This window comes from Orcinus orca, chromosome 13, assembly GCF_937001465.1.
Source record: "Orcinus orca chromosome 13, mOrcOrc1.1, whole genome shotgun sequence".
Taxonomy (NCBI): domain Eukaryota; kingdom Metazoa; phylum Chordata; class Mammalia; order Artiodactyla; family Delphinidae; genus Orcinus; species Orcinus orca.
This window is the reverse complement of record NC_064571.1, coordinates 67,669,451-67,691,721: the sequence shown is the minus strand read 5'-3', so window position 1 is coordinate 67,691,721 and position 22,271 is coordinate 67,669,451. Positions and strand designations below refer to the sequence as shown.

The 22,271-nt window shown below is 38.2% G+C and overlaps 1 protein-coding gene across 7 annotated transcripts in view; it reads left to right on the top strand.

Annotated features, from left to right (window-relative positions):
- Nucleotides 1-22,271, top strand: part of LCLAT1 (lysocardiolipin acyltransferase 1) — a 214,305-nt gene that overhangs the window by 55,208 nt on the left and 136,826 nt on the right. For 5 of the 7 annotated variants that reach the window (XM_049696339.1, XM_033425218.2, XM_004268182.4 and 2 more), the window contains exon 2: nt 6,140-6,308. The exons of 1 other annotated variant lie outside the window; for it this stretch is intronic. In XM_049696339.1, the coding sequence (XP_049552296.1) occupies nt 6,144-6,308 (165 nt within the window). In that variant the 5' untranslated portion in view covers nt 6,140-6,143. Of the gene's footprint in view, nt 1-5,866; nt 5,889-6,139; nt 6,309-22,271 lie in introns of those variants that run through there. One more of the 7 variants, XM_049696338.1, reaches the window with a different exon arrangement.

The following is a 22,271-nucleotide window of genomic DNA, read 5'->3' as shown; positions in this document are numbered from 1 at the left end:
CGGACCAGGGTTTGAACCCGTGTCTCCTGCATTGGCAGGCGGATTCTTAACCACTGTGCCACCAGGGAAGCCCTACATGTTTTTTTTTATTGTCTGGAGTAATCTCTCCTCTCCTGCAATTTCTCATCCTCTAAGTGTCTAACAGCTTCTTTAATCCCTTTTAGCAGAGCTCATCTTGCCTTGGTTTGACCTATCCTTAACACCTGTTACATACCTCTATTACAGTATGTATCATACCAAACTGCAGTCGTTCCTTAGCACACTTAGCTTCCCTCCTAGACTATGAGAGCAATGCTTGTTAATACTTGAATTGTTATGTGAATTTAAAAACTAAGGAAATTTTATGAAGTAAAACGTCTTTCCTTCCTGAGCAAGGAACTGTAAGTATCCCTAATAGATTCCCTTAATCCTTGTCAGGGAGTATCCTCCTACATTGTCATACTCTAGGAATAATATATGCAACTGAGTAAGAGTCCAGGTGGGCTCTGTTTTGGTTCCTGCCTTTGCTTGGCATTGTAGTCATTGGAACCACAGATGGTTAGACAAGGGCAAGCATCAGAATCAGAATCAGATTATGAGCTAGGAAGTTAGTGGGTAAGAGATCTTAACTCATTGTGAAGGGACAGTGGTCTTAAGGGGAAAAGTTCCTGGGTTACACTGAAGTAGGCATAGCTTTTTAAGAAGATCTACAGTTTAGTTCTATGTATCTGTACTCGGCAATAAAATGGCTATGCCATTTTAAAACCATGATTATTTCTTTTCCAAATGGCTTTTATTTTTTGAGAACGCTATCAGTATTATACAAAGAATGCACAGAAATATTAAATTACAGTGTTTGTGATTACCTTTGCAGTGATGTGGCCCTTACTTTAAAGGATTTTAAAAGATTAGGTGGTTCATTTACCAGTTATTTAACCAGATTTCTTTCCAGCAGAAGCTGGCAACCCCCATCCTCAGCTCTCCCCAAGTTTTTGTATGCTATATGTTAAGTACTAGGGAGTGTTAAGAAAAGACGTTAGATTTCCTCACTAAGTTCCTATAAACTTCACTAACATTCAGAATAATTTTTGCATGAGATATTAAAAATTTGGTTTAGATTTATGACATCTTGATTTTGTATAGTGTTTAAAGTGTGTGTGTTTAATTACAAAAGAAGTATGTGCTTGAAAAAGAATATAATGTTGAATTTTAGACTGAGCATGGACTCTGACACCAAATTACCTGGATTCAAATCCCAGCTCTGCCATTTACTAGCTGTATAATCTTGAGCATATTACTTAACTACTTTGTGCCTCAGTATCCTTATATATAAAGTGTGGGGTAATGAAAATATCTACACCATGGGATTATTGTATTAAACAGGTTCACACATTTAAAGTATATGAAACAGTGCCTGGCGTATTCTAAAAGCTTGACATAGTTTAGATGTCATTATAATTGAAATAATGCAGACGTGTAGAATTCCCCAGATCATAAGAGCTTAATGAATATTCTATCAGATTTCATCTCACATAGCATAATCTTTTTAATTTAGTTCTTAATCTGCATACAGTAAAAATCAGTAAATATACGTTTTCTGAGCTTCAACAAATGCATAGTCTTGTAACCATCACTGCAATTGGGAAATAGAACAGTTTCCTCAACCCCTAAAACTTCCCTTGTGCTGCTCCTTCACAGTCAAGCACTCCCCCTACCCCTAACCTTTTGACAACCACTGATCTGTTCCCTCCGTATACTTCTGCCTTTTCCAGAATGTCATATAAATGAAAACATACAGTTAAAAAGAAATCATGCCTTTTGAGCCTGGCTTCCTTCACTCAGCATAATGCATTTGACGTTAACCCCGGATGTTGCATGTATCAGTCATATGTTTTTTCACTGCTGAGTAGTATTCTTTTCTATGGATATATTAGAATGTGTTTATCCCCTCACCCGTGACTGACATTTGGGTTGTTTCTAGTTTTTTGCAATTATGAATAATCCTGCTGAAAACAATTGTGTGCAGGTTTGTGTGTCAACGTAAGTTTTCAATTTGTCCTGGATGTTCAGTAGTGGGATTGCTGGGTTATATCGTAAATGTACATTTAATATTTTAAGAAACTGTAAAGCTGTTTTCCAAAGTGGCCATACCATTTTGTATTCCCACCAGCAACACGTGTGAGTTCTGGTTGCTCTGCATCCTTACCAGCACTTGGTTTAGCCAGTTTTTGGTTTTTTAAAATTTTATTTATTCTAAATAAGTGTGTAGTAGCATAATTCTTAACCAAGTTTTCTATCAAATCCTTGAGACTTGGAAGAAGAGAGAGAACAGGGCTAGATTAAATGCAGAGTTCATAAGGAGGGGCTGGAGAGACTGTTAGGTTTGTAAGAGCTTGGTATGTCTGTCATGTTCACTGTTGTATCCCCAAATAACTGGCACTGGGCCTGACACACAGTAGGAATCTCTTTGCATGTTTATTGAATCACTGTACACATGATTGAGAGGTTAGGGAAGAAACAGGAGTAGGATGGAAAAGTAATTTTAGATGAGACTTGGTTTGAGTAATCCCAGTGTATTCACGTGACACATCTCTTAACTCTTCTGGTCCTTAGCTTCATCACTGTAAACTGAAAAGATTCTGTTAGATGATAGCTAAGCTCCTTTAACTATAATTTTTTTCCTTTTAATGACATCGAATGAGAAGTAGTTCAGTAAGTGAGGAAGAAGCATGTCAGAGCCTTTGATGGGGAAGTAGTTGTATATGGATGTAATGTGAAGTATAGCCCTTCAGGGAGTTGAGGGGTGAGTATCTAAACAGAGAGCTAGCTAATGACAGAAACGAACAGTAGATTTAAAAAAAGGTAGTTACAGGGGGGTTTTCAAATCGAGTAGTAGCATTGCAGGGATATTTTGGGGGCAGGGGTTATGAAAGGAAATAGGGGTTGAGAATACTAAATTTAGCAGCTCTTTTTAAATTATTACTTTAGACTGGAGAGAAGTGGCCTATAGTGTCTTTTAATGCAAAGAGGAGGAGCTGAGCCTCAGAGAAAGCAAAGCCAAGGCTGTGTAGCACTACAGACCATCCTGGGCCCTGTGTGAGCAAATTGTTTGGCTACTGTTTTCCAGTGTGCTTTTTCTGCACCCTCACTCCCTCAACCCGCTTCTTAGAAGTTCCGATCTAGAGTTTAGCAGAAAGCCAGTTCTTAGCAGATACTTGTTCTGTTTGTACTTTGAAGGATTTTGTGTATAACACTGTCAAGTATTGGTAGAGATTTAAAAATATACCAAATATGCAGAAAAACTTGATTCGGCGTAAGAGACTTGACCTGTTTTGTTTGTCTGACTGACATTTTTTAAAGCACCATGACATTTGAAATTTTATTTCTTTTTCCTGTTGTGATTCTTTTCAAATATTCAGAGGTCTTAATTGCTGAAATACCTTTTTTTAAAAACATTTATTTTACTTATTTTATTTTTGGCTGCGCTGGGTCTTCATTGCTGCGCGCGGGCTTTCTCTAGTTGCGGCAAGCGGGGTCTCCTCTTTGTTGCAGTGCGCGGGCTTCTCATTGTGGTGGCTTCTCTTGTTGCGGAGCATGGGCTCTAGGTGCACTGGCTTCAGTAGTTGTGGCACGCAGGCTCAGTAGTAGTGGTGCATGGGCTTAGTTGCTCCGTGGCATGTGGGATCTTCCTGGACCAGGGCTCGAACCTGTGTCCCCCGCGTTGGCAGGTGGACTCCTAACCACTGCGCAACCAGGGAAGCCCTGAAATACCTTTTTTTAATATATAAATTTTAAGGCCATTATTGTTTTCATGGTTTTAATGTTTCCCACGGTTTTATTATCCTGAGGCAAACCATGTTTTTGCTCTAATAGAGTTTAGGTTGTAAAATCAAATGTTTGATTATTCATTTTAGACTGTGCTTCCAACAGTTTATTTTTAAAACATCAATATTTTGTTCATCTGGTTATGAGGACCCTCAAAAGTAATCCATTGGCAAATAATTAAGAAAGTGAGTGAGGAGTCTGACTTCTACTTAACCTTTCAGCTCATAAAGACCAAATGCCCAAAGATATTACTTTTAGGTTCTAATGTAAAGAATTAATATTTCTAGATTTAACAAATTCTTTTTTAGTGCACTCTGTAAAATTGCCATCACTTTCAGGCACAGTCACCCTTAGGAAGCTGTTCTGCAGTTCTTAGTCCATTAAATCTACTTGTTAGACCTGTAGGTCATGTAAGAGATAAAAAAAAAAACGAACTCTGGAATATTTTAAAATTTTGCATTGGATAACGTCTTGGAAAAGAAAATATACAGTTTTATGTTAATACTAATAAGCAGAACAAAAAGCAAGGCTTTTTAAACAGCTTTTTTCTTTTTTGGGGGAAGTCAGTTGAGAGTATCTCTTTTTTTTCTTTATTTCAATTTAAAAAAAAGAGAAAAGTTGATTTATGATGTGTTAGTTTCTGCTATACAGCAGAGTGATTCAGTTATACATATATGTATTCTTTTTCATATTCTTTTCCATTATGGTTTATTACAGAATATTGACTTTAATTCCCTGTGCTATACAGCAAGACGTTGTTTACCTTGTTGTTGTACTGCTAATCCAAAACTCCTACCGCTTCCCTCCCCCACCCCCTTTCCCCTTTGGTAAACATAAGTTTGTTTTCTATGACTGAGTCTGTTTCTGTTTCATAAATAAGTTCATTTGTGTCATGTTTTAGATTCCAGGTATAAGTGATAGCATATGGTATTTGTCTTTCTCTTTCTGATTTACTTCACTTAGTATGATAATCTCTAGGTCCATCCATGTTGCTGTAAATGGCATTATTTCATTACTTTTTATGGCTGAGTAGTACTCCATTTTGTATATATAACTCATCTTCTTTGTCTGTTCATCTGTCAGTGGACATTTAGGTTGCTTCTGTGTCTTGACTGTTGTAAATAGTACTACTGTGAACACTGAGGTGCACATATCTTTTCGGATTTTGGTTTTCTCTGGATAAATGCCCAGGAGTGGGATTGCTTGATCATATGGTAGCTCTATTTTTAGTTTCTGAAGGAACCTCCATACTGTTTTCCATGATGGCTGCACCAATTTACATTCCACCAACAGTGTAGGAAGGTTCTCTTTTCTCCACATGCTCTCCAGCATTTGTTTCAGTGGCCATTCTGACCAGTGTGAGGTACCTCATTGTAGTTTTGATTTGTATTTCTCTAATAATTAGTGATGTTGAGCATCTTTTCATGTGCCTATTGAGAATCTGTATGTCTTCTTTGGAGAAGTATTTATTTAGGTTTTCTGCCCATTTTTTGATTGGGTTGTTTTTTTGTTATTGAATTGTATGAGCTGTTTGTATATTTTGGTAATTAAGGCCTTGTCAGTCAAATTGTTGGCAGATATTTTCTCCCATTTGTAGGTTGTCTTTTCGTTTGTTTGTGGTTTCCTTTGCAATGTAAAAGCTTATAGGTTTGATTAGTTCCCATTTGTTTATTTTTGCTTTTATTTCTGTTGCCTTGGGAGACTGACCTAAGGAAACATTGCTAAGTCAGGGAATGTTTTGCCTGTGTTCTCTTCTAGGAGTTTTATGGTGTCATGTCCTATATTTAATCCATTTTGAGTTTATATTTGTGTATGATGTGAGGGTATGTTCTAACTTCATTGATTAACGTGTGGCTGTCCAGCTTTCCCAGCACCACTTGCTGAAGAGATTGTTTTTTCTCCATTGTATATTTTTGCTTGCATTGTCAAAGATTTTTGTTTTTTGTTTTTTTTGGCTGCGCCACCTGGCATGCAGAACCTTAGTTCCCCAGCCAGGGATCCAATCTGTGCCCCCTGCAGTGGAAGCACAGAGTCCTAGCCACTGGAACATCAGGGATTTCCTGTCGAAGATTAATTGACCATAGGTGTGTGGGTTTATTTCTGGGCTCTGTATTCTGTTCCATTGATAAATATATCTGTTTTGGGGGAGAGTATCCATTTCTAATGTTCTGACTTTGTTAGACCTGTAGATCACGTAAGAGGGCATTCAAGCTCATATTCTTCGTCAGGGCCTATTCTGTAGCCCTATAATTAAAGATTATTACATGTATCATTCTGAAATTGAATTTGGACAGTTACAGTAACAAAATATGTCGATTTTTTTTGTGTCTTTCAGAATCATGGTGTCATGGAGAGGGATATACTTTATACTCACTCTGTTTTGGGGAAGCTTTTTTGGAAGCATTTTCATGCTGGGTCCCTTTTTACCTTTGATGTTTATAAACCCATCTTGGTATCGCTGGATCAACAACCGCCTTGTGGCAACCTGGCTCACGCTACCTGTGGTAAGTTAAACAGCAGAGAAAGAGACCATACCAAAGTGGCCTAGCCTATTGATTTGTATTTTGTTAGAGTCAGATTTAGTCAAATATTAGAAGAAACATATTCGTGTTACATAAGAAGCACATTAGTTTTTGTATTTCCCCCTTTAAATGAAAGAGAGAAATGAAGTAATTCATGTCCTTGAAATAAAATATGTATTTAAGGGCTATATTCCAAAATTGAGTTTCTTCCATATTCCTAATGAATTTTATTTTCCTTCATTGGGGTATACTTTCGTAAAATGCAAAAATCTAAAGATGCAGACTGAAGAGTTTTTACATTGTTAATTTTATATTACGTTTCCGTTTATTGTATTTATTTATTTGTTTCTATTTATTTATTTTATTTTTGGCTGCATTGGGTCTTTGTTGCTGCGTGCAGGTTTTCTCTGGTTGTGGCAAGCGGGGGCTACTCTTCATCGTGTTGTGCGGGCTTCTCATTGCGGTGGCTTCTCGTTGTGGAGCACGAGCCTTAGGCACATGGGCTTCAGTAGTTGTGGCACGCAGGCTCAGTAGTTGTGGTTCACAGGCTCTAGAATGCAGGCTCAGTAGTTGTGGCACACGGGCTTAGTTGCTCTGCAGCCTGTGGGATCTTGCCAGACCAGGGCTTGAACCCATGTCCCCTGCATTGGCAGGAGGATTCTTAACCACTGCACCACCAGGGAGCCCTATTCTATTTTATTTTGTATTTCTCAATGCTGCTTCTTTTTTTTTTTTTTTGGGGTCTTATTTATTTATTTAATATACATGTATCTATTCTTTTTCAAATTCTTTTCCCATTTAGGTTATTACAGACTATTGAGCAGAGTTCCCTGTGCTATACAGTAGGTCCTTGTTGGTTATCTCTTTTAAATATAATGTATGTATATGTCAATCCCAAACTCCCAGTTTATCCTCTCCCCCCCACTCCTTCCCCTTTGGTAACCATAAATTTGTGAGTGTGTTTCTGGATAAGTGCATTTGTATCTTTTTTTTTTTTTTAAGATTCCGCATACAAGCAATATCATATGATATTTGTCTTTCTCTGTCTGACTTACTTCACTTAGTATGATAATCTCCAGGTCTATCCATGTTGTTGCAAATGGCATTATTTCATTCTTTTTAATGGCAGAGTAATATTCCATTGTATGTATGTACCACATCTTTATCCATTAATCGGTCAATGGACATTAGGTTGCTTCCATGTCTTGCCTATCATAAACAGTGCTGCAATGAACATTGGGGTGCATGTATGCTTTTGAACCATAGTTTTATCCAGATATATGCCCAGGAGTGGGATTGCTGGATCATATGGTAGTTCTGTTTTTAGTTTTCTAAGGACGCTCCATACTGTTTTCCATAGTGGCTCTAACAATTTACATTCCCGCTAACAGTGTAGGAGGCTTCCATTTTCTCCACACCCTCTCCATCATTTATTGTTTGTAGACTTTTTGATGATGGCCATTCTGATCGGTGTGACGTGATATCTCATTGTAGTTTTGATTTGCATTTCTCTAATAATTAGCAATGTTGAGCATCTTTTCATGTGCCTCTTGGCCATCTGTATGTCTTCTTTGGAAAAATATTTAGGTCTTCTAACCATTTTTTGATTGGGTTGTTTGTCTTATTGATATTGAGCTGCACGAGCTGTTTGTAAATTTTGGAGATTAATCACTTGTCGGTCGCATTGTTTGCAAATATTTTCTCCCATTCTGTGGGGTGTCTTTTTGTTTATGGTTTCCCCTGCCGTGAAAAAGCTTTTGAGTTTAAATAGGTCCCATTAGTTTATTTTTATTTCCATTACCCTAGCAGATGGATTGAAAAAGATCTTGCTGTATTTTATGTCAAAAAGTGTCCTTGCTATGTTTTCCACTAAGAGTTTTACAGTATCGGGTCTTTTTAGGTCTTTCATTCATTTTGAGTTTATTTTTGTGTCTGGTGTATGAGAATGTTCTAGTATCATTCTTTTACAGGTAGCTGTACAGTTTTCCCAGCCCCATTTATTGAAGAGGCTGACTTTCTTCTTGTATAGTCTTTCCTCCTTTGTCGTAGATTAGTTGACCATAGATGTGTGGGTTTATTTCTGGGCTTTCCATCCTGTTCCATTGATGTATATATCTGTTTTTGTGCCAGTACCATACTGTTTTGATGACTGTAGCTTTGTAGTATAATATGAAGTCAGGGAGCCTGTTTCCTCCATCTCTGTTTTTCTTTCTCAGGATTGCTTTGGCTATTTGGGGTCTTTTGTGTCTCCATACAAATTAAAAAAAATTTGTTCCAGTTCTGTGGAAAATGCCATTGATAATTTGATAGGGATTACATTGAATCTGTAGATTGCCTTGAGTAGTATAGTCATTTTGACACTATTGACTCATCCAACCCAAGAACATGGTATATCCTTCTATATATTTGTGTCTTTAATTTCTTTCATCAGTGTCTTATGGTTTTCAGAGTACAGGTCTTTTGTCTCCTTAGGTAGGTTTATTCCTCAGTATTTTATTCTTCTTGATGTGACAGTAAATGGGATTGTTTCTTCAACTTCTCTTTCTGATCTTTCATTGTTAGTGTATAGAAATGTAACAGATTTCTGTGCATTAATTTTGTATCCTGCAACTTTACCAAATTCATTGACTAGCTCTAGTAGTTTTCTGGTAGCATCTTTAGGATTCTCTATGTATAGGATCATGTCGTCTACAAACAGTGACAGTCTTACTACTTCTTTTCCAATTTAGACTGCTTTTATTTCTTTTTCTTCTCTGATTGCCATGGCTAGGACTTCCAAAACTATGTTGAATAAAAGTGGTGAGAATGGACATTGTTGTGTTCTTCCTGATCTTAGAGGAAATGCTTTCAGCTTTTCACCGTAGAGTTTGATGTTAGCTGTACATTTGTCATATGTGGCCTTTATTGTGTTGAGGTTAGTTCCTTCTATACTGACTTCCTGGAGAGTTTTTTTTATCATAAATGGTGTTGAATTTGTCAAGAGCTTTTTCTTCATCTGTTGAGATGATCATATGTTTGTTTTGCGGTACGCGGGCCTCTCACTATTGTGGCCTCTCCCATTGTGGAGCACAGGCTCCGGACGCACAGGCTCAGCGGCCATGGCTCATGGGCCCAGCCGCTCCGCGGCATGTGGGATCTTCCCGGACCGGGGCACGAACCTGTGTCCCCTGCATCGGCAGGTGGACTCTCAACCACTGCGCCACCAGGGAAGCCCGATCATATGGTTTTAATCTTCAGTTTGTTGATGTGGTGTATTACACTGATTGATTTGCAGATATTGAAAAATTCTTGCATCCTCTGAGATAAGTCCCACTTGATTGTGGTGTATGATCCTCTTAATGTATTGTTGGATTTGGTTTGTTAGTGTTTTGTTGCACATTTTCGCATCTGTGTTCATCAGTGTTGTTGGCCTGTAATTTTCTTTTTTTGTGGTATCTTTGGTTTTGGTATCAGGGTGATGGTGGCCTCATAGAATGAGTTTGGGAGTGTTTGTTCCTCTGCATTTTTTGGGAATAGTTCAAGAAGGATAGGTGTTAACTCTTTTCTAAATGTTTGATAGAATTTTCCTATGAAGCCATCTAGTCCTGGACTTTTGTTTGTTCTAGTTTTTTAATCACAGTTTCAATTTCAGTACTTGTGACTGGTCAGTTCATAGTTTCTGATTCTTCCTGGTCAGTTCATAGTTTCTAATTCTTCCTGGTTCAGTCTTGAGAGATTGTACCTTTCTGAGAGTTTGTCCATTTCTTCCAAGGTTGCCCATTTTATTGGCATACAGTTGTTTATAGTATAGTCTCATATGAAATTTTGTATTTCTGTGGTGTCTTTCGCAAATTCTTCTTTTTCATTTCTAATCTTACTGATTTGAGCCCTCTCTTGTTCTCTTGATGAGACTGGCTAAAGGTGTATCAATTTTGTTTATCTTTTCAATGAACCAGCTTTTAGTTTCATTGTTCTTTTTTATCATTTTCTTCATCTCTATTTCATTCATTTCTGCTCTGATCTTTATGATTTCTTTCCTTCTTCCAACTTTGGGTTTTGTTTGCTCTTCTTTCTCTAGTTGCTTTAGGTGTAAGGTTAGGTTGTTTATTTGGGATTTTTCTTGTTTCCTGGGGTAAGACTGTATTGCTATAAACTTCCGTCTTAGAACTGCTTTTGCTGTGTCCCACGGTTTTGGATCATAATGCTTTCATTTTCATTTGTCTCCAGGTATTTTTTGATTTCCTCTTCGATATCTTCAGTGAGATCCATTGGTTGTTTAGTAGCATATTGTTTAGCCACCACATGTTTGTGTTTTTTAAAGTTTTTTTCTTGTAGTTAATTTCTAATATCATAGCGTTGTGGTCGGAAAAGATGCTTGATATGATTTCAGTTCTTTTAAATTTACCAAGGCTCACTTTGTGGCCCAGCATGTGATCAGTCCTGGAGAATGTTCCATGTGCAATTGAGAAGAATGTGTATTCTGCTGCTTTTGGATGGAATGTTCGATAAATATCACTTACGTCCATCTCCTCTAGTGTGTCTTTTAAGTCCTGTGTTTCCTTACTGATTTTCTGTCTGGATGACCTGTTCATTGTTAAAAGTGGGGTGTTAGAGTCCCCCACTATTATTGTGTTACTGTCGATTTCTCCTTTTATGACTGTTAGCATTTGCCTTATATATTGAGGTGCTCCTATGTTGGGTGCATATATACTTGTAATTGTTATTTCTTCTCGGATGGATCCCTTCATCATTATGTAGTGTACTTCTTTGTCTCTTGTAACAGTCTTTATTTTAAAGTCTTTTTGTCTGATATGAGTATTGGTACTCCAGCTTTCTTTTGATTTCCATTTGCATGGAATACCTTCTTCCATCCCCTTTCTTTCAGTCTGTATGTGTCCCTAGATCTGAAGTGGGTCTCTTGTAGACAGGAAATATATGGGTCTTGTTTTTGTATCCATTCAGCCTTTGTCTTTTGGTTGGAGCATTTAAGCCATTTACATTTAAGGTAATTATCTATATGTATGTTCCTGTTACCATTTTCTTTATTGTTTTGGGTTTGTCTTTGTAGGTCTGTTTCTTCTCTTGTGTTTCTTGCCTAGAGATGTTCCTTTAGCATTTGTTGTAAAGCTGGTTTGGTGGTGCTTATTAATTCTCTTAGCTTTTGCTTGTCTGTAAAGCTTTTGATTTCTCTGTTGAATATGAATGCGATCCTTGCTGGGTAGAGTAATCTTGTTTGTAGGTTTTTCCCTTTCATCACTTTAAACATATCCTGCCACTCCCTTCTGGCCTGCATAGTTTCTGCTGAAAAATCACCTGATAACCTTATGGGGATTCCCTTGTATGTTATTTGTTGCTTTTCCCTTGTTGCTTTTAATATTTTTTCTTTGTATTTAATTTTTGACAGTCTTTTGGTTGAGGTATTTAATCCATTTAAGTTTAAGGTAATTACCAATATGTATGTTCTTACTGCAATGTTGTTTTTTGGTTTTGTAGGTCTTTTTTCATCCCTTCCTCTTTTGTTCTCTTCTCTTAGGCTTTTATGACTAATTTTAGTGTTGTGTTTGGATTCCTTTTTCTTTTTTGTGTGCGTATCTATTGTAGATTTTTGGTGTGTGTTTACCATGAGGTTTTGAATAGCACTCTGTATATAAAAAGCATTGTTTTAATTTGCTGGTCTTTTCATTTCAAATGCATTTTCAATAGCCTATATTTGTACTGTCATCTTCTCATGATTGCTGGGTTTGATATCATATTTGTGTGTGGATGATTTCCTACCTTTACTTCATGTTTGCCTTTACCGTTGAGGTTTTCCACTCGTAATCTTCTTGTTTTTAGTTGTGGCTTTTTCTTTTCCAGCTAGAGAGGTTCCTTCAGCATTTGTTGCAAAGGTGGTCTGGTGTTGCTGAATTCTCTTAGCTTTTGTTTGTCTGTAAAGCTTTTGATTTCTGTTGCATCTGATTGAGAGCCTTGTTGGGTAGAGTATTCTTGGTTGTAGGTTCTTCCCTTTCATCACTTAAAATACTGTATATCATGTCACTCCCTTCTGACCTGCAGAGTTTCTGCTGAAAAATCAGCTGATAACCTTACAGGGTTCCCTTGTACGTTACTTGTTGCTTTTCTCTTGTTGCTTTTTTTTTTTTTTTCCGGTACACGGGCCTCTCACTGCTGCAGCCTCTCCCGTTGCGGAGCACAGCCTCCGGACGCGCAGGCCCAGTGGCCATGGCTCACGGGCCTAGCCGCTCTGTGGCATGTGGGATCCTCCCGGACCGGGGCACGAACCCGCGTCCCCACATCGGCAGGAGGACTCTCAACCACTGCGCCACCAGGGAAGCCCCTTTTGTTGCTTTTTATATTTTTTGTCTTTAATTTTTGTCAGTGTGATTACTATGTGTTCCTCCTTGGGCTTATCTTTGTGCTTCCTGGACTCAGGTGACTGTTTCCTTTCCCAAGTTAGGGAAGTTTTCATATATTATCTATTCAAATATTTTCTCAGGCCCTTTCTCTCTCTCTTCTCCTTCTGGGATCCCTGTAATGCGAATGTTGGTGCATTTAATATTGTCCCAGAGGCCTTTTAGACTGTTCTCATCTGTCCTCATTTCTTTTTATTCCTTTTTCTTTATTCTGTTCCACGGCAGTGATTTCCACCATTCTGTCTTCCAGCTCATTTATCTGTTATTCTGCCTCATTTATCCTGCTATTGATTCTTTGTAGCATTTTTTTTTTTTTTTTTTTGCTGTACGCAGGCCCCTCACTGTTGTGGCCTGTCCTGTTGCGGAGCACAGGCTCCGGACACGCAGGCTCAGGGGCCATGGCTCACGGGCCTAGCCACTCCGCAGCATGTGGGATCTTCCCGGACCGGGGCACGAACCTGTGTGCCCTGCATTGGCAGGCGGACTCTCAACCACTGCGCCACCAGGGAAGCCCCTTTGTAGTGTATTTTTTATTTCAGTTATTGTTCATCTGTGTGTTTATTCTTTATTTCTCCTAGGTCTTTGTTAAATATTTCTTGCATCGTCTAGATCTGTGCCTCCATTCTTTTTCTGAGATCTTGGATCATCTTTACTATCATTGCTCTGAATTCTTTTCAGGTAGATTGCCTATCTCCACTTCACTTTGTTTTTCTTCCGGGATTTTATCTTGTTCCTTCATCTGGGACATATTCCTCTCTCATCCCATTTTGTCTAACTTTCTGTGATTGCAGTTTCCATTCTTGCTCTACTGTCTGCCCCCTGGTGGATGATGCTGTCTGAGAGGCTTATGCAGGTTTCCGGGTGGGATTGACTGGTTCCTGCACACTGGTGGGTGGAGCTGTGTCTTGTCCTTCTGGTGGGCAGGTCTGTGTCAGGGGGTGTGTTTATCTGGCAGCTGTGTGCTCAGGAAGACTTTAACTAGCCTGTCTCCTGATGGGTGGGGCTGCATCTCCGCCTGCCCCCCCCTTGTTTGTTTGGCTTAAGGTGTCCTATCACTGGAGCCTACAAGCTGTTGGTAGGGCCAGGTCTTGGTCATAAAATGGCGGCCTCCAGGAGGGCTCACGTCAATGAGTACTCCCCAGAACTATCGCCACCAGTGTTTTTGTACCCCCGGTGAGCCACAGTGTGTCCCCTCCTTTGCAGGAGACCCTCTAATACCAGCAGGTAGGTCTGGCCCAGGCTCTTATGAGGTCACTGCTTTTTTCCCTGGGTCCTGGTGCACACGAGACCTTGTGTGAGCCCTCCAAGAGTGGAATTTCTGTTTCCCCCAGCCCTGTGGAATCCCTCCTTTCAAACCCTGCTGGCCTTCAAAGCTGGATTCTCTGGGGGCTCCTTCTCCTTTTGCCAGACCCACAGGCTGGGGAGCCTGATGTGGGGCTCAGAATTTTCACTCCTGTGAGAGAACTTCTGTGGTATAGTTATTTTCCAATTTGTGGGTTGCCCACCCAGCAGGTATGGGATTTGATTTTATCGTGTTTCCGCCCGTTCTACTGTCTCGTTGTTGCTTCTTTGTCTTTAGATGTAGGATATCTTTTTTGGTAGGTTCGAGTGTTTTTTTTTTTTGGCTGATGATTGTTCAGCAGTTAGTCGTGGTTTTGGTGTTTTTGTAAGAAGAAGTGCACTCATGTTCTTGTACTTCGCCGTCTTGTCTCCACCTCCTCCATTTATTTTATAAAATGATAAAAATTAAGATTCAGATAACAGACTTTTTAAAACTTGTGACATTGATGTGATCAAGTCTCCCCAGTAACCACAGAATTTAGGAATGATGTGATTTTCTGTCTGTGGGCTGGGTTGAAAATGTGTGAGGTAAAAGTGCATACAAAAGTATAGTAAATTCTTGGAACAGCTAGATATTTGCTACGAGGTCTGTGCATACTGCTCTGAGCACACGTCCCTCTGACCCTGAGAGCTGGTTACTCCTTATAGGTTTCCAGTCTATACTTCTCCCTTCTCTGGCACTGAACTGGTTTCAGCCCTTTGTTGTTGCTTAAGAGCAGTGCCTTCTGCAAAAATGAAGCGTTGTGCAAGCAGCCTCCTTTACCTTGAATGGGTCATATTTCCTGAGAGTGTTCTGTTCCTTCTTTTCCCTGAGCAACACCTGGGACTTAATTTTACTGGGTTTATTGACCTGTCTTGGTGGAGGTGGTGAGTATAATACCTGAAAAGGAGAAGAAGGAGGGAATACTCTTCCTTCACTTGTCGAAGGGTCTTCTCTACCTGTTACTTTTGAATGGGTTGTCTTTTTCCCCTCAGGCAGACTGCCATTGTTGTGTTTGTAGAGAGGAAAGTATCAATGCTGATGCTATAGACCCCTCAGGTGGAGGTTGATAGGGAAAGATTTCCAGAAACAGTGGTTGGTGGGGGAGTACCTACCTTGATAGAGTAGACGTTTCTCAAAAGTTCCCTGTAAATTGAATTTTAATAAATTGTTTACAGTGCACTCTCCTTCTCATATTTTAAAAAGAAATCCTGTGATGAATAATTTTACAGATTATATTCCTCCCTTGTTACAAGGTTAATTAAAAATATTTTATTCAGGCATATCTTTTATGAAATGTGATATTGTTAAACTAAAAGTAGTCTCCTCCTCCTTCTCATTTTCTTTTCTCTATTTGTACTTAAAGCTGACTTTTGTACAGGCACAAACTAAAGGGATTGTAACCTACTGGTAGATAAATACCTGTGGAAAGGTATGGCATATTTAATTCAGCTATAAGGAGAAGAATTAGGAGGTTTTGTTAAAAGGAAAAATCAAACTAAAAACCGAAGGGTAATGATGATCATAGCTATTGACCACTTACGTGGCAGATGTTATGCTAAGTGCTTTAATAAGACAGCTGCATTTTAGGTGCCACCATTATCCCCATTTTACAGAAGAGGAAATGGAAGTTTTGAGAAATTTAATAATTTGCCCAAGTTCACATGCATAAGCAAATTATTTAAACAGAGTTGAGATTAAACCCAGTTTGTCTGCTGCCATTAGAGCTTTAGGTGATAAGAAAACCTTCAAGTGTTGGTCAGAGTCACCTGGCACCTTAACCAATTTAGGTGGTAAGAAACTCATTGGCACCTCATGATTGTTTCTAAAGAAGAAGGTTTGGAGTTCTTTTCAAGCCAGGGGAATACCTGACTTTGGGGGGGATGGGAATCTGAGAAACCAGCAACTTGTAATAAAATCAGTTTCATTAGTGAGATGATTCGCTTGCAGTGGAAGAGGAAAGTTGGCAAGAAATAGAAAGCCTTTTCTTTTTCTAGAGAAACCAAAGACATAGGTTGCTGAAATACCTGGAACAAGGAGCTTATTAGTAAATACTCATTGGATGAGTGGACAAACATAAAGAAGTTTCAGGGTCAAACTATCTCAAACTTTAGTATCAAGAATTGTGCAGTATTCTCTATTTGTTGAAAGAAAAATTTATATATATATGTTTATATTTTTATAAATGTTATAAAATCATGCCTTTAGGGATTACATAGTGTATCGTGTGTCACAGTCCACCTAGAGTAATTTTACTACGTATAAAATGTAAGAGCCTTGTAACAGTGTGGTGCATTTATTCTCACATTCTTTGTGCTGTTATTGTCATATTGCATCTACTTACACAGTAAACTCTGTAGAACAGTGTTTTATCTAAATATCATCCATTTACAGTGTTTTTTGTTTTTTGGCTGCGTTGGGTCTTCAGTGCTACACGCGGGCTTTCTCTAGTTGTGGCAAGCTGGGGCTACCTTTCGTTGTGGTGCGTGGGCTTCTCACTCTGGTGGCTTCTCTTGTTGCAGAGCACAGGCTCTAGGCGCACAGGTTTCAGTAGTTGTGACGTGTGGGCCCAGTAGTTACGGAGTGCAGGCTCAGTAGTTGTGGCACACGGGCTTAGCTGCTCTGCAGCATGTGGGATTTTCCTGGAGCAGGGATCGACCCCATGTTCCCTGCATTGGCAGGAGGATTCTTAACCACTGTGCCACCAGGGAAGTCCCACAGTGTTCTTTATTCTTCCTGTATGGTATAGTTTCTATCTAGTGACATTTCCCGTCAGCCTGAAGAACTTACTTAAGCTTTTCTTGTAGTGAGGGCTCCTGTAGATGGATTCTGTTTTTATTTAATTAAAAATTTAAGTTTGCCTCTGTTTTTGAAGGCTAATGTTGCTGGCATTTCTGGGATGACTCCCCCTGCGGGGCTCCCCACCCCCCACTTTGAAGTTCCCTGTCTTATGTTCCTCTTGAAGTTCTCCATTGTTTTTGATAAAAACTTAGCTATCATACGTGTTGTTGCTTCCCTTTATGTAATGTGTCATTTTCCTCTGGCTGCTTTAAAGATTTCTCTTTGTTTTTTAGCAGTTTGATTATGATATGCTTAGGTATAGTTTTCTTTATTTTGCCATGTTCCATTGGACGTCTTAGATCTGTAGCTTTGTTTTTGTCCAGATTGGGAAATTTGGGGCCATTATTTCTTTACATATTTTTTTCTGCCCCGTTTACTCTCTTTTAGCCTTTTGTGTCCACAATTATATGTATGTTAGATTGCTTAGATTGTTACACAGGTCACCAGGTTCACTGTGACCCTCTGTTTTGCCATCTCTAATCTGTTTTGTTTACACAGTGGATTTCGATTTAAAATACTGTAAAGTTCTAGAACTTACATTGGGTTCTTTTATGGGTTTCACTACTTTCTTGAGATTCCTCAAGTTGTAATTATACTGACTATATTTTCCTGTAAGTCAGCTGGGTAGTTAAGCGTGGTGCCACTTACTGTTAGAGCCCTCATCCTCTTTTTATTTTTCCTGTAGGAAATACTTTGCATTGAATATTTGCATAATTCCTACATTATTAGTATATATCCTCCTTATCTTTCAGGCAAAATTTCTTTCTCTTAATAGAAGGATGTTTTGTGTTGTAACTTGTGTTTATTGAAAAAGTAGCAGCAGGATCCCTGTACACTCATTTATTTATTATTTATTAACTCTTAAGTGTCGACCATCCTAGCATATGACCTCTGTCCTTGTGGAGATAGATAATAGTTCTCTACCTAAACTGTCTTTCTAGTTGTAGATTTACACAACTTGACTAGTTTCTTTTCTGGCTTTCATTTGACTGAAAGACTACTTCCTTTGTTAGAGGACAGAAGTTGACTTTCCAGGCCATGACTTTTTAGAGTTAGATTTTTAAATCAGCTTTAAAGATATGAAGCCCAGTGTTTTGTTGCAGCCATCAAACGTATGATTTAATGTAAAATATTCATTTTGTGGTATTGTTTCAATCACCATTACTCATTTATTTATAAAGCATTTCTCCATGAAATATTTATATTAAGTGAAATAAGCATATTGTTCAGTTACATAAAATTAACCATCACTAGGAGCTATTTCTAATAAGTCATCTACAAACTGTTATATAATTCTATTTATAGTCATTATAAAATCGGAGACATTTTGTTTTGAAAGTTATAAATTTTCAAGTCATTTACATAACTTTAAGGTTTTTATTTCGTCATCTGTACAATAAGGAGTAGATGATCTTTTGAGATCCATTCCAGAGTCAGCAATGTGTATCTGATTCTAAAGCAAACATTTAGAGGTAAATTATTATTTTTTTAATAACAGTCATATGTTGCTGCTACACTTCGTTTTCTTTAATGTGATAAATTTTCCACAGTGTATGACTTTTTGATTATAAATTACATGTTTTTGGCTGAATCTCTCCACCAAAACCGTAAGAGTTTTGAGTATTTTCTTGAGTTACTACCTTGGTAGTATGCTTTCCAGGGTCTAAATCAATCTAGTTTCTTTGGAAAGCCAATATAAGCAGACTGCTTATTCGTACAGGTATTAGAAACAGAATTTTGGTTTCACTGTTGGCCTTCCCACTTTCTAGTCATTGGAACTTGGCTAAACTACTTAGCTTCTCTAAACTTCTCTTCCTTCATCTGTTTAAAAATAAATAAAGGAGTTCTAATACCGCCTACCACAGAGTTATTGTGATGACTAGATGAGATAATGAACATAGCCTTTCCAAAGTAAGCAGTAAATGTTTGCTACTATAAAAGTTTTAGGGGGTAGGCTAAACTACATTATCAAAGAAAGTTCAACACATAGTGGCTGGAAAAAGGCAGAACTTTATTCACCCTCAAGTCCAGGTTGACAGGTTAGCTTTGTTCCCTGATGTCACTCAGGGACTCCGATTCCTTCCACCCAGCCTGGCATAATATCCTCTTCTATATGGTCAAAACTGTTCACTACCCCTTCTTTCCCCCACTCAGCAGGAAGTGGGGAGGGAAGGAAGTCCAGAGCAAGTGCTTTCCCTTTAGACCAGTGAATTACAAGTTGTACATAATCTCTCTTGCTCACCCCATTGGTGAGAACAGCTTAAAGCTGTAACAGAATCTGGGAACTGTAGTCTTTTTTTCTGACAGCCATGTACACAATTAAAATCTATTACTCTGGAAGAAATGGACAAATTAACTGGACAAATTCTGCCATAGCTGCTCCTACTACTGTTACTACTAGTACCAATACTGTTACAGCAGAATTATGTCATATATCTATTTACCTTCTACAGCTTCACTTACGTGTACTAGGGTGGATATGGGGAGAGTGGAGAGATGAGACTGAATGTTTGAAATGTGAGTGGTCCGGTGCTGAATATGATTCTTGTGTTTAAAACAATATGCAAACCAATAATTTCATCTGATGGTCAGTTGGAGAAATCTGGTCCAACATTTAGAAAAAACAGGCTGAGCTGGTCTTACTGATGTGTGCTGGTCTCTTGTAGGTACTTTCCTATGAGATATTCAAGGGTAATTTCAGCTATTCCTGACTTTTGCCTTCTTACCTGTCGTCAGAGCTTATCATATAGGCAAGATTCAACCACCACTGTAGTGTTAAATTGGTGTATATTTGCAAAAACTTCTGTTACTCAACTTTTTAACTCACTGGCTTACTCACCAGTAGTGGCATATCGAGCAGAGAGTCATTCAGTTAGAAAGTTATAGAAGTTGAATCCCTTGTAGCGAGGTTATAGAAAGTTGATGTTCTAGTTTTGAGAAAGTGAACACCTCTGTTAAAAGAAATGGAGGAAAAACTGTCAGGGTGTCTTTTATATCTTTTATTTCATACCTTCATAAGGTGCTAATGGAGTTTTTATTTTGAAGCAAATAGTACAGCAGATCATTTTTTATTCAGAAGGAATTTAGCTTTCTCTCCCCATAGGTGTACTTTATTTTAAGCAATCCCAACCAGTTAAAAATCATTTTTCAGTAAAAATAAATTAGGGTAAATGCATTTAGACTAATTATTGCTTCACAAAAATGGTCACAAATGAACTTTTCTTTTGTAAGCTTCACCTGTTCCTTAAAATGATTTCATTGGCAAGATTTTTCTTATCTTACTATTTTTAACTCGCACATTTTCTGTTAAATGAGGTACCACAATAAAAATCATTTAGAATCTTAGAGTTAGATGAGACTTAGAGGTCACCTAGTCTAACTTACCTGTGTGTCTGAGAATCCTTTCCTGAAGTCTGCAAAGGACTTCTAGTCTGCAATTCAGTCTCCCTTGGAACATTTTTGTAATGAGGAGTACATATCCTTGTTCATTTAACTTTTGAATGGTTCTGTTCAGCATAATCAATAGTGTCAGGTCAAACTTTGCTTGTGCCCAGAGCAGTTTTTCCTTCTGAAAATTCTGAGTCTTTCCAACAGTGTTTGTTAGCTAATTACTGAGATTATTAGAACTGTCCTTTCACCATAAATCATGTCGTAGGAATCCAGCAGGCATTTTCTAACTCCCCATCTAGGACACATGTCTCTTCCACAGCTTGCTGATTCCATTCCCATCCTAGAACACAACAGGTGTTCAACAAACATAGATTACTGAATATAATTTCCGTCTAGACTGCTGCCCTTAAGAAAGGGGGTCTCAGTCTTTGATGAATGATTTGGGATTGATGAATGACTTGGGATTGCACGTCTTTAAATAGCTAAGGATTTGAGGAGCCGGGCCTAAGCTTAGTCTGAAAAGCCAAGGCAGACTTGGAGATGAGGAACGTCATAGATCTTTCTTACATCAGACTAAGTAAAGATCCACTGGAGTAATAAATAAGAACATGGGGCATGATGGCAAAACTGATTGTCTGTGATCATGAGGGGACCCATTCATCTTTGTTTTCATACACACTTGGAGGTAGTAAATAGTGGTATATAAAAGATCCTCAGAAATTACTTCTGTATTTCTAATTCTAGGCGAGATCTTTGACCAGTTAAGTAAAAGTCATGAGAATTATCACTCTTGGTTCAGTTTAAGACATAAAACATTATAAAGATTAGTTTCTTACTGCTAAAACTGTTATTTTCTGTACTAGAAACAAACAGAACAAATATGAGAAACATGAGAATAGTGTCTTTTTTTTTTTTTAAACAGTTTTTGATCTGGAATATTTGAATTCTGGCGTTCTTTACAGGCATTACAACTTTATTTCTGTAGTGTATTTGTTATTCTGCTTTTGCAGGAGCTGTAAATAACGTTGACTGGGTATGTCTTATCTGGTATTAAAAATGATTAATGTGAACTAGAGATCTAGGCTGCCCAGAAGATTATATATAACTTTCAGGCACATTCTGATAGAGTGCTGGATGGCAGGGAGGAGAATACTTCATGATATGCTCCTCTACAGTCTAGGATTTTTTTTTTTGACATTCACTATAACGAAAGGCTAACGATTGTTTTGGGATTCATAGGAAACATGTATTAGAAATTACACATGTAAGGTTAGAGTTGGTGTTTGTTTGGGAATTATAGGCTTAAGATTTTTAACTGTTTTCTATAGTACAACATACAATTAGTAGTCAGCTGCCTCTTTCTACCAGTTAAAGGAAGGGTTCCTTGCATTTCAGTTCTTTGCAAAATCTGAAAAGTATATCATATTTGGAATGCAGAGTGGGGTTGATCTAAACTAACCTTGGATGGTGACTTCAGACTTGTCATCTGGGCCAAGACATATAAATTCAGTGATTCACTTTGGTAGTTGACAGCCCTTTACACTTTAAGTGGAAAAATGGTTATTTCTTGCTGTGGGTCCAAGTCTAGAGGGCTCCTCCCTGATCCTCTCCCTCCTGAACTCTCTTCTACATTGGAACTTAAGTTCCCAGACTTTGGAGTGGGATGGGGGTGGATTATAACTATTGGAGTGGTTATGGACGCTTTTGAAAATTTGACGAAAACCGCAGGCATTTTGTAGCTACTTTAGCCCAAATGATCATGTTGTACATCTTAACCCTCTGACTCTGTAATACTGTGGACATAATAACAAACACATATCTAACTTGTTTTTAAAGCTAATATTCCTTTTAACTTGTTTTTTTCTTGGTCCTATTTGAGGTCCTATTGTTCTTTTGTATTATACTTTTTAAAAATATACTGAAAATTAATAAAACATAAAGGCACTTTAATAATTTTAAAGTGTAACTATCAGCCAAATCAAGAAGTAGGAAATGGTCAGCAAG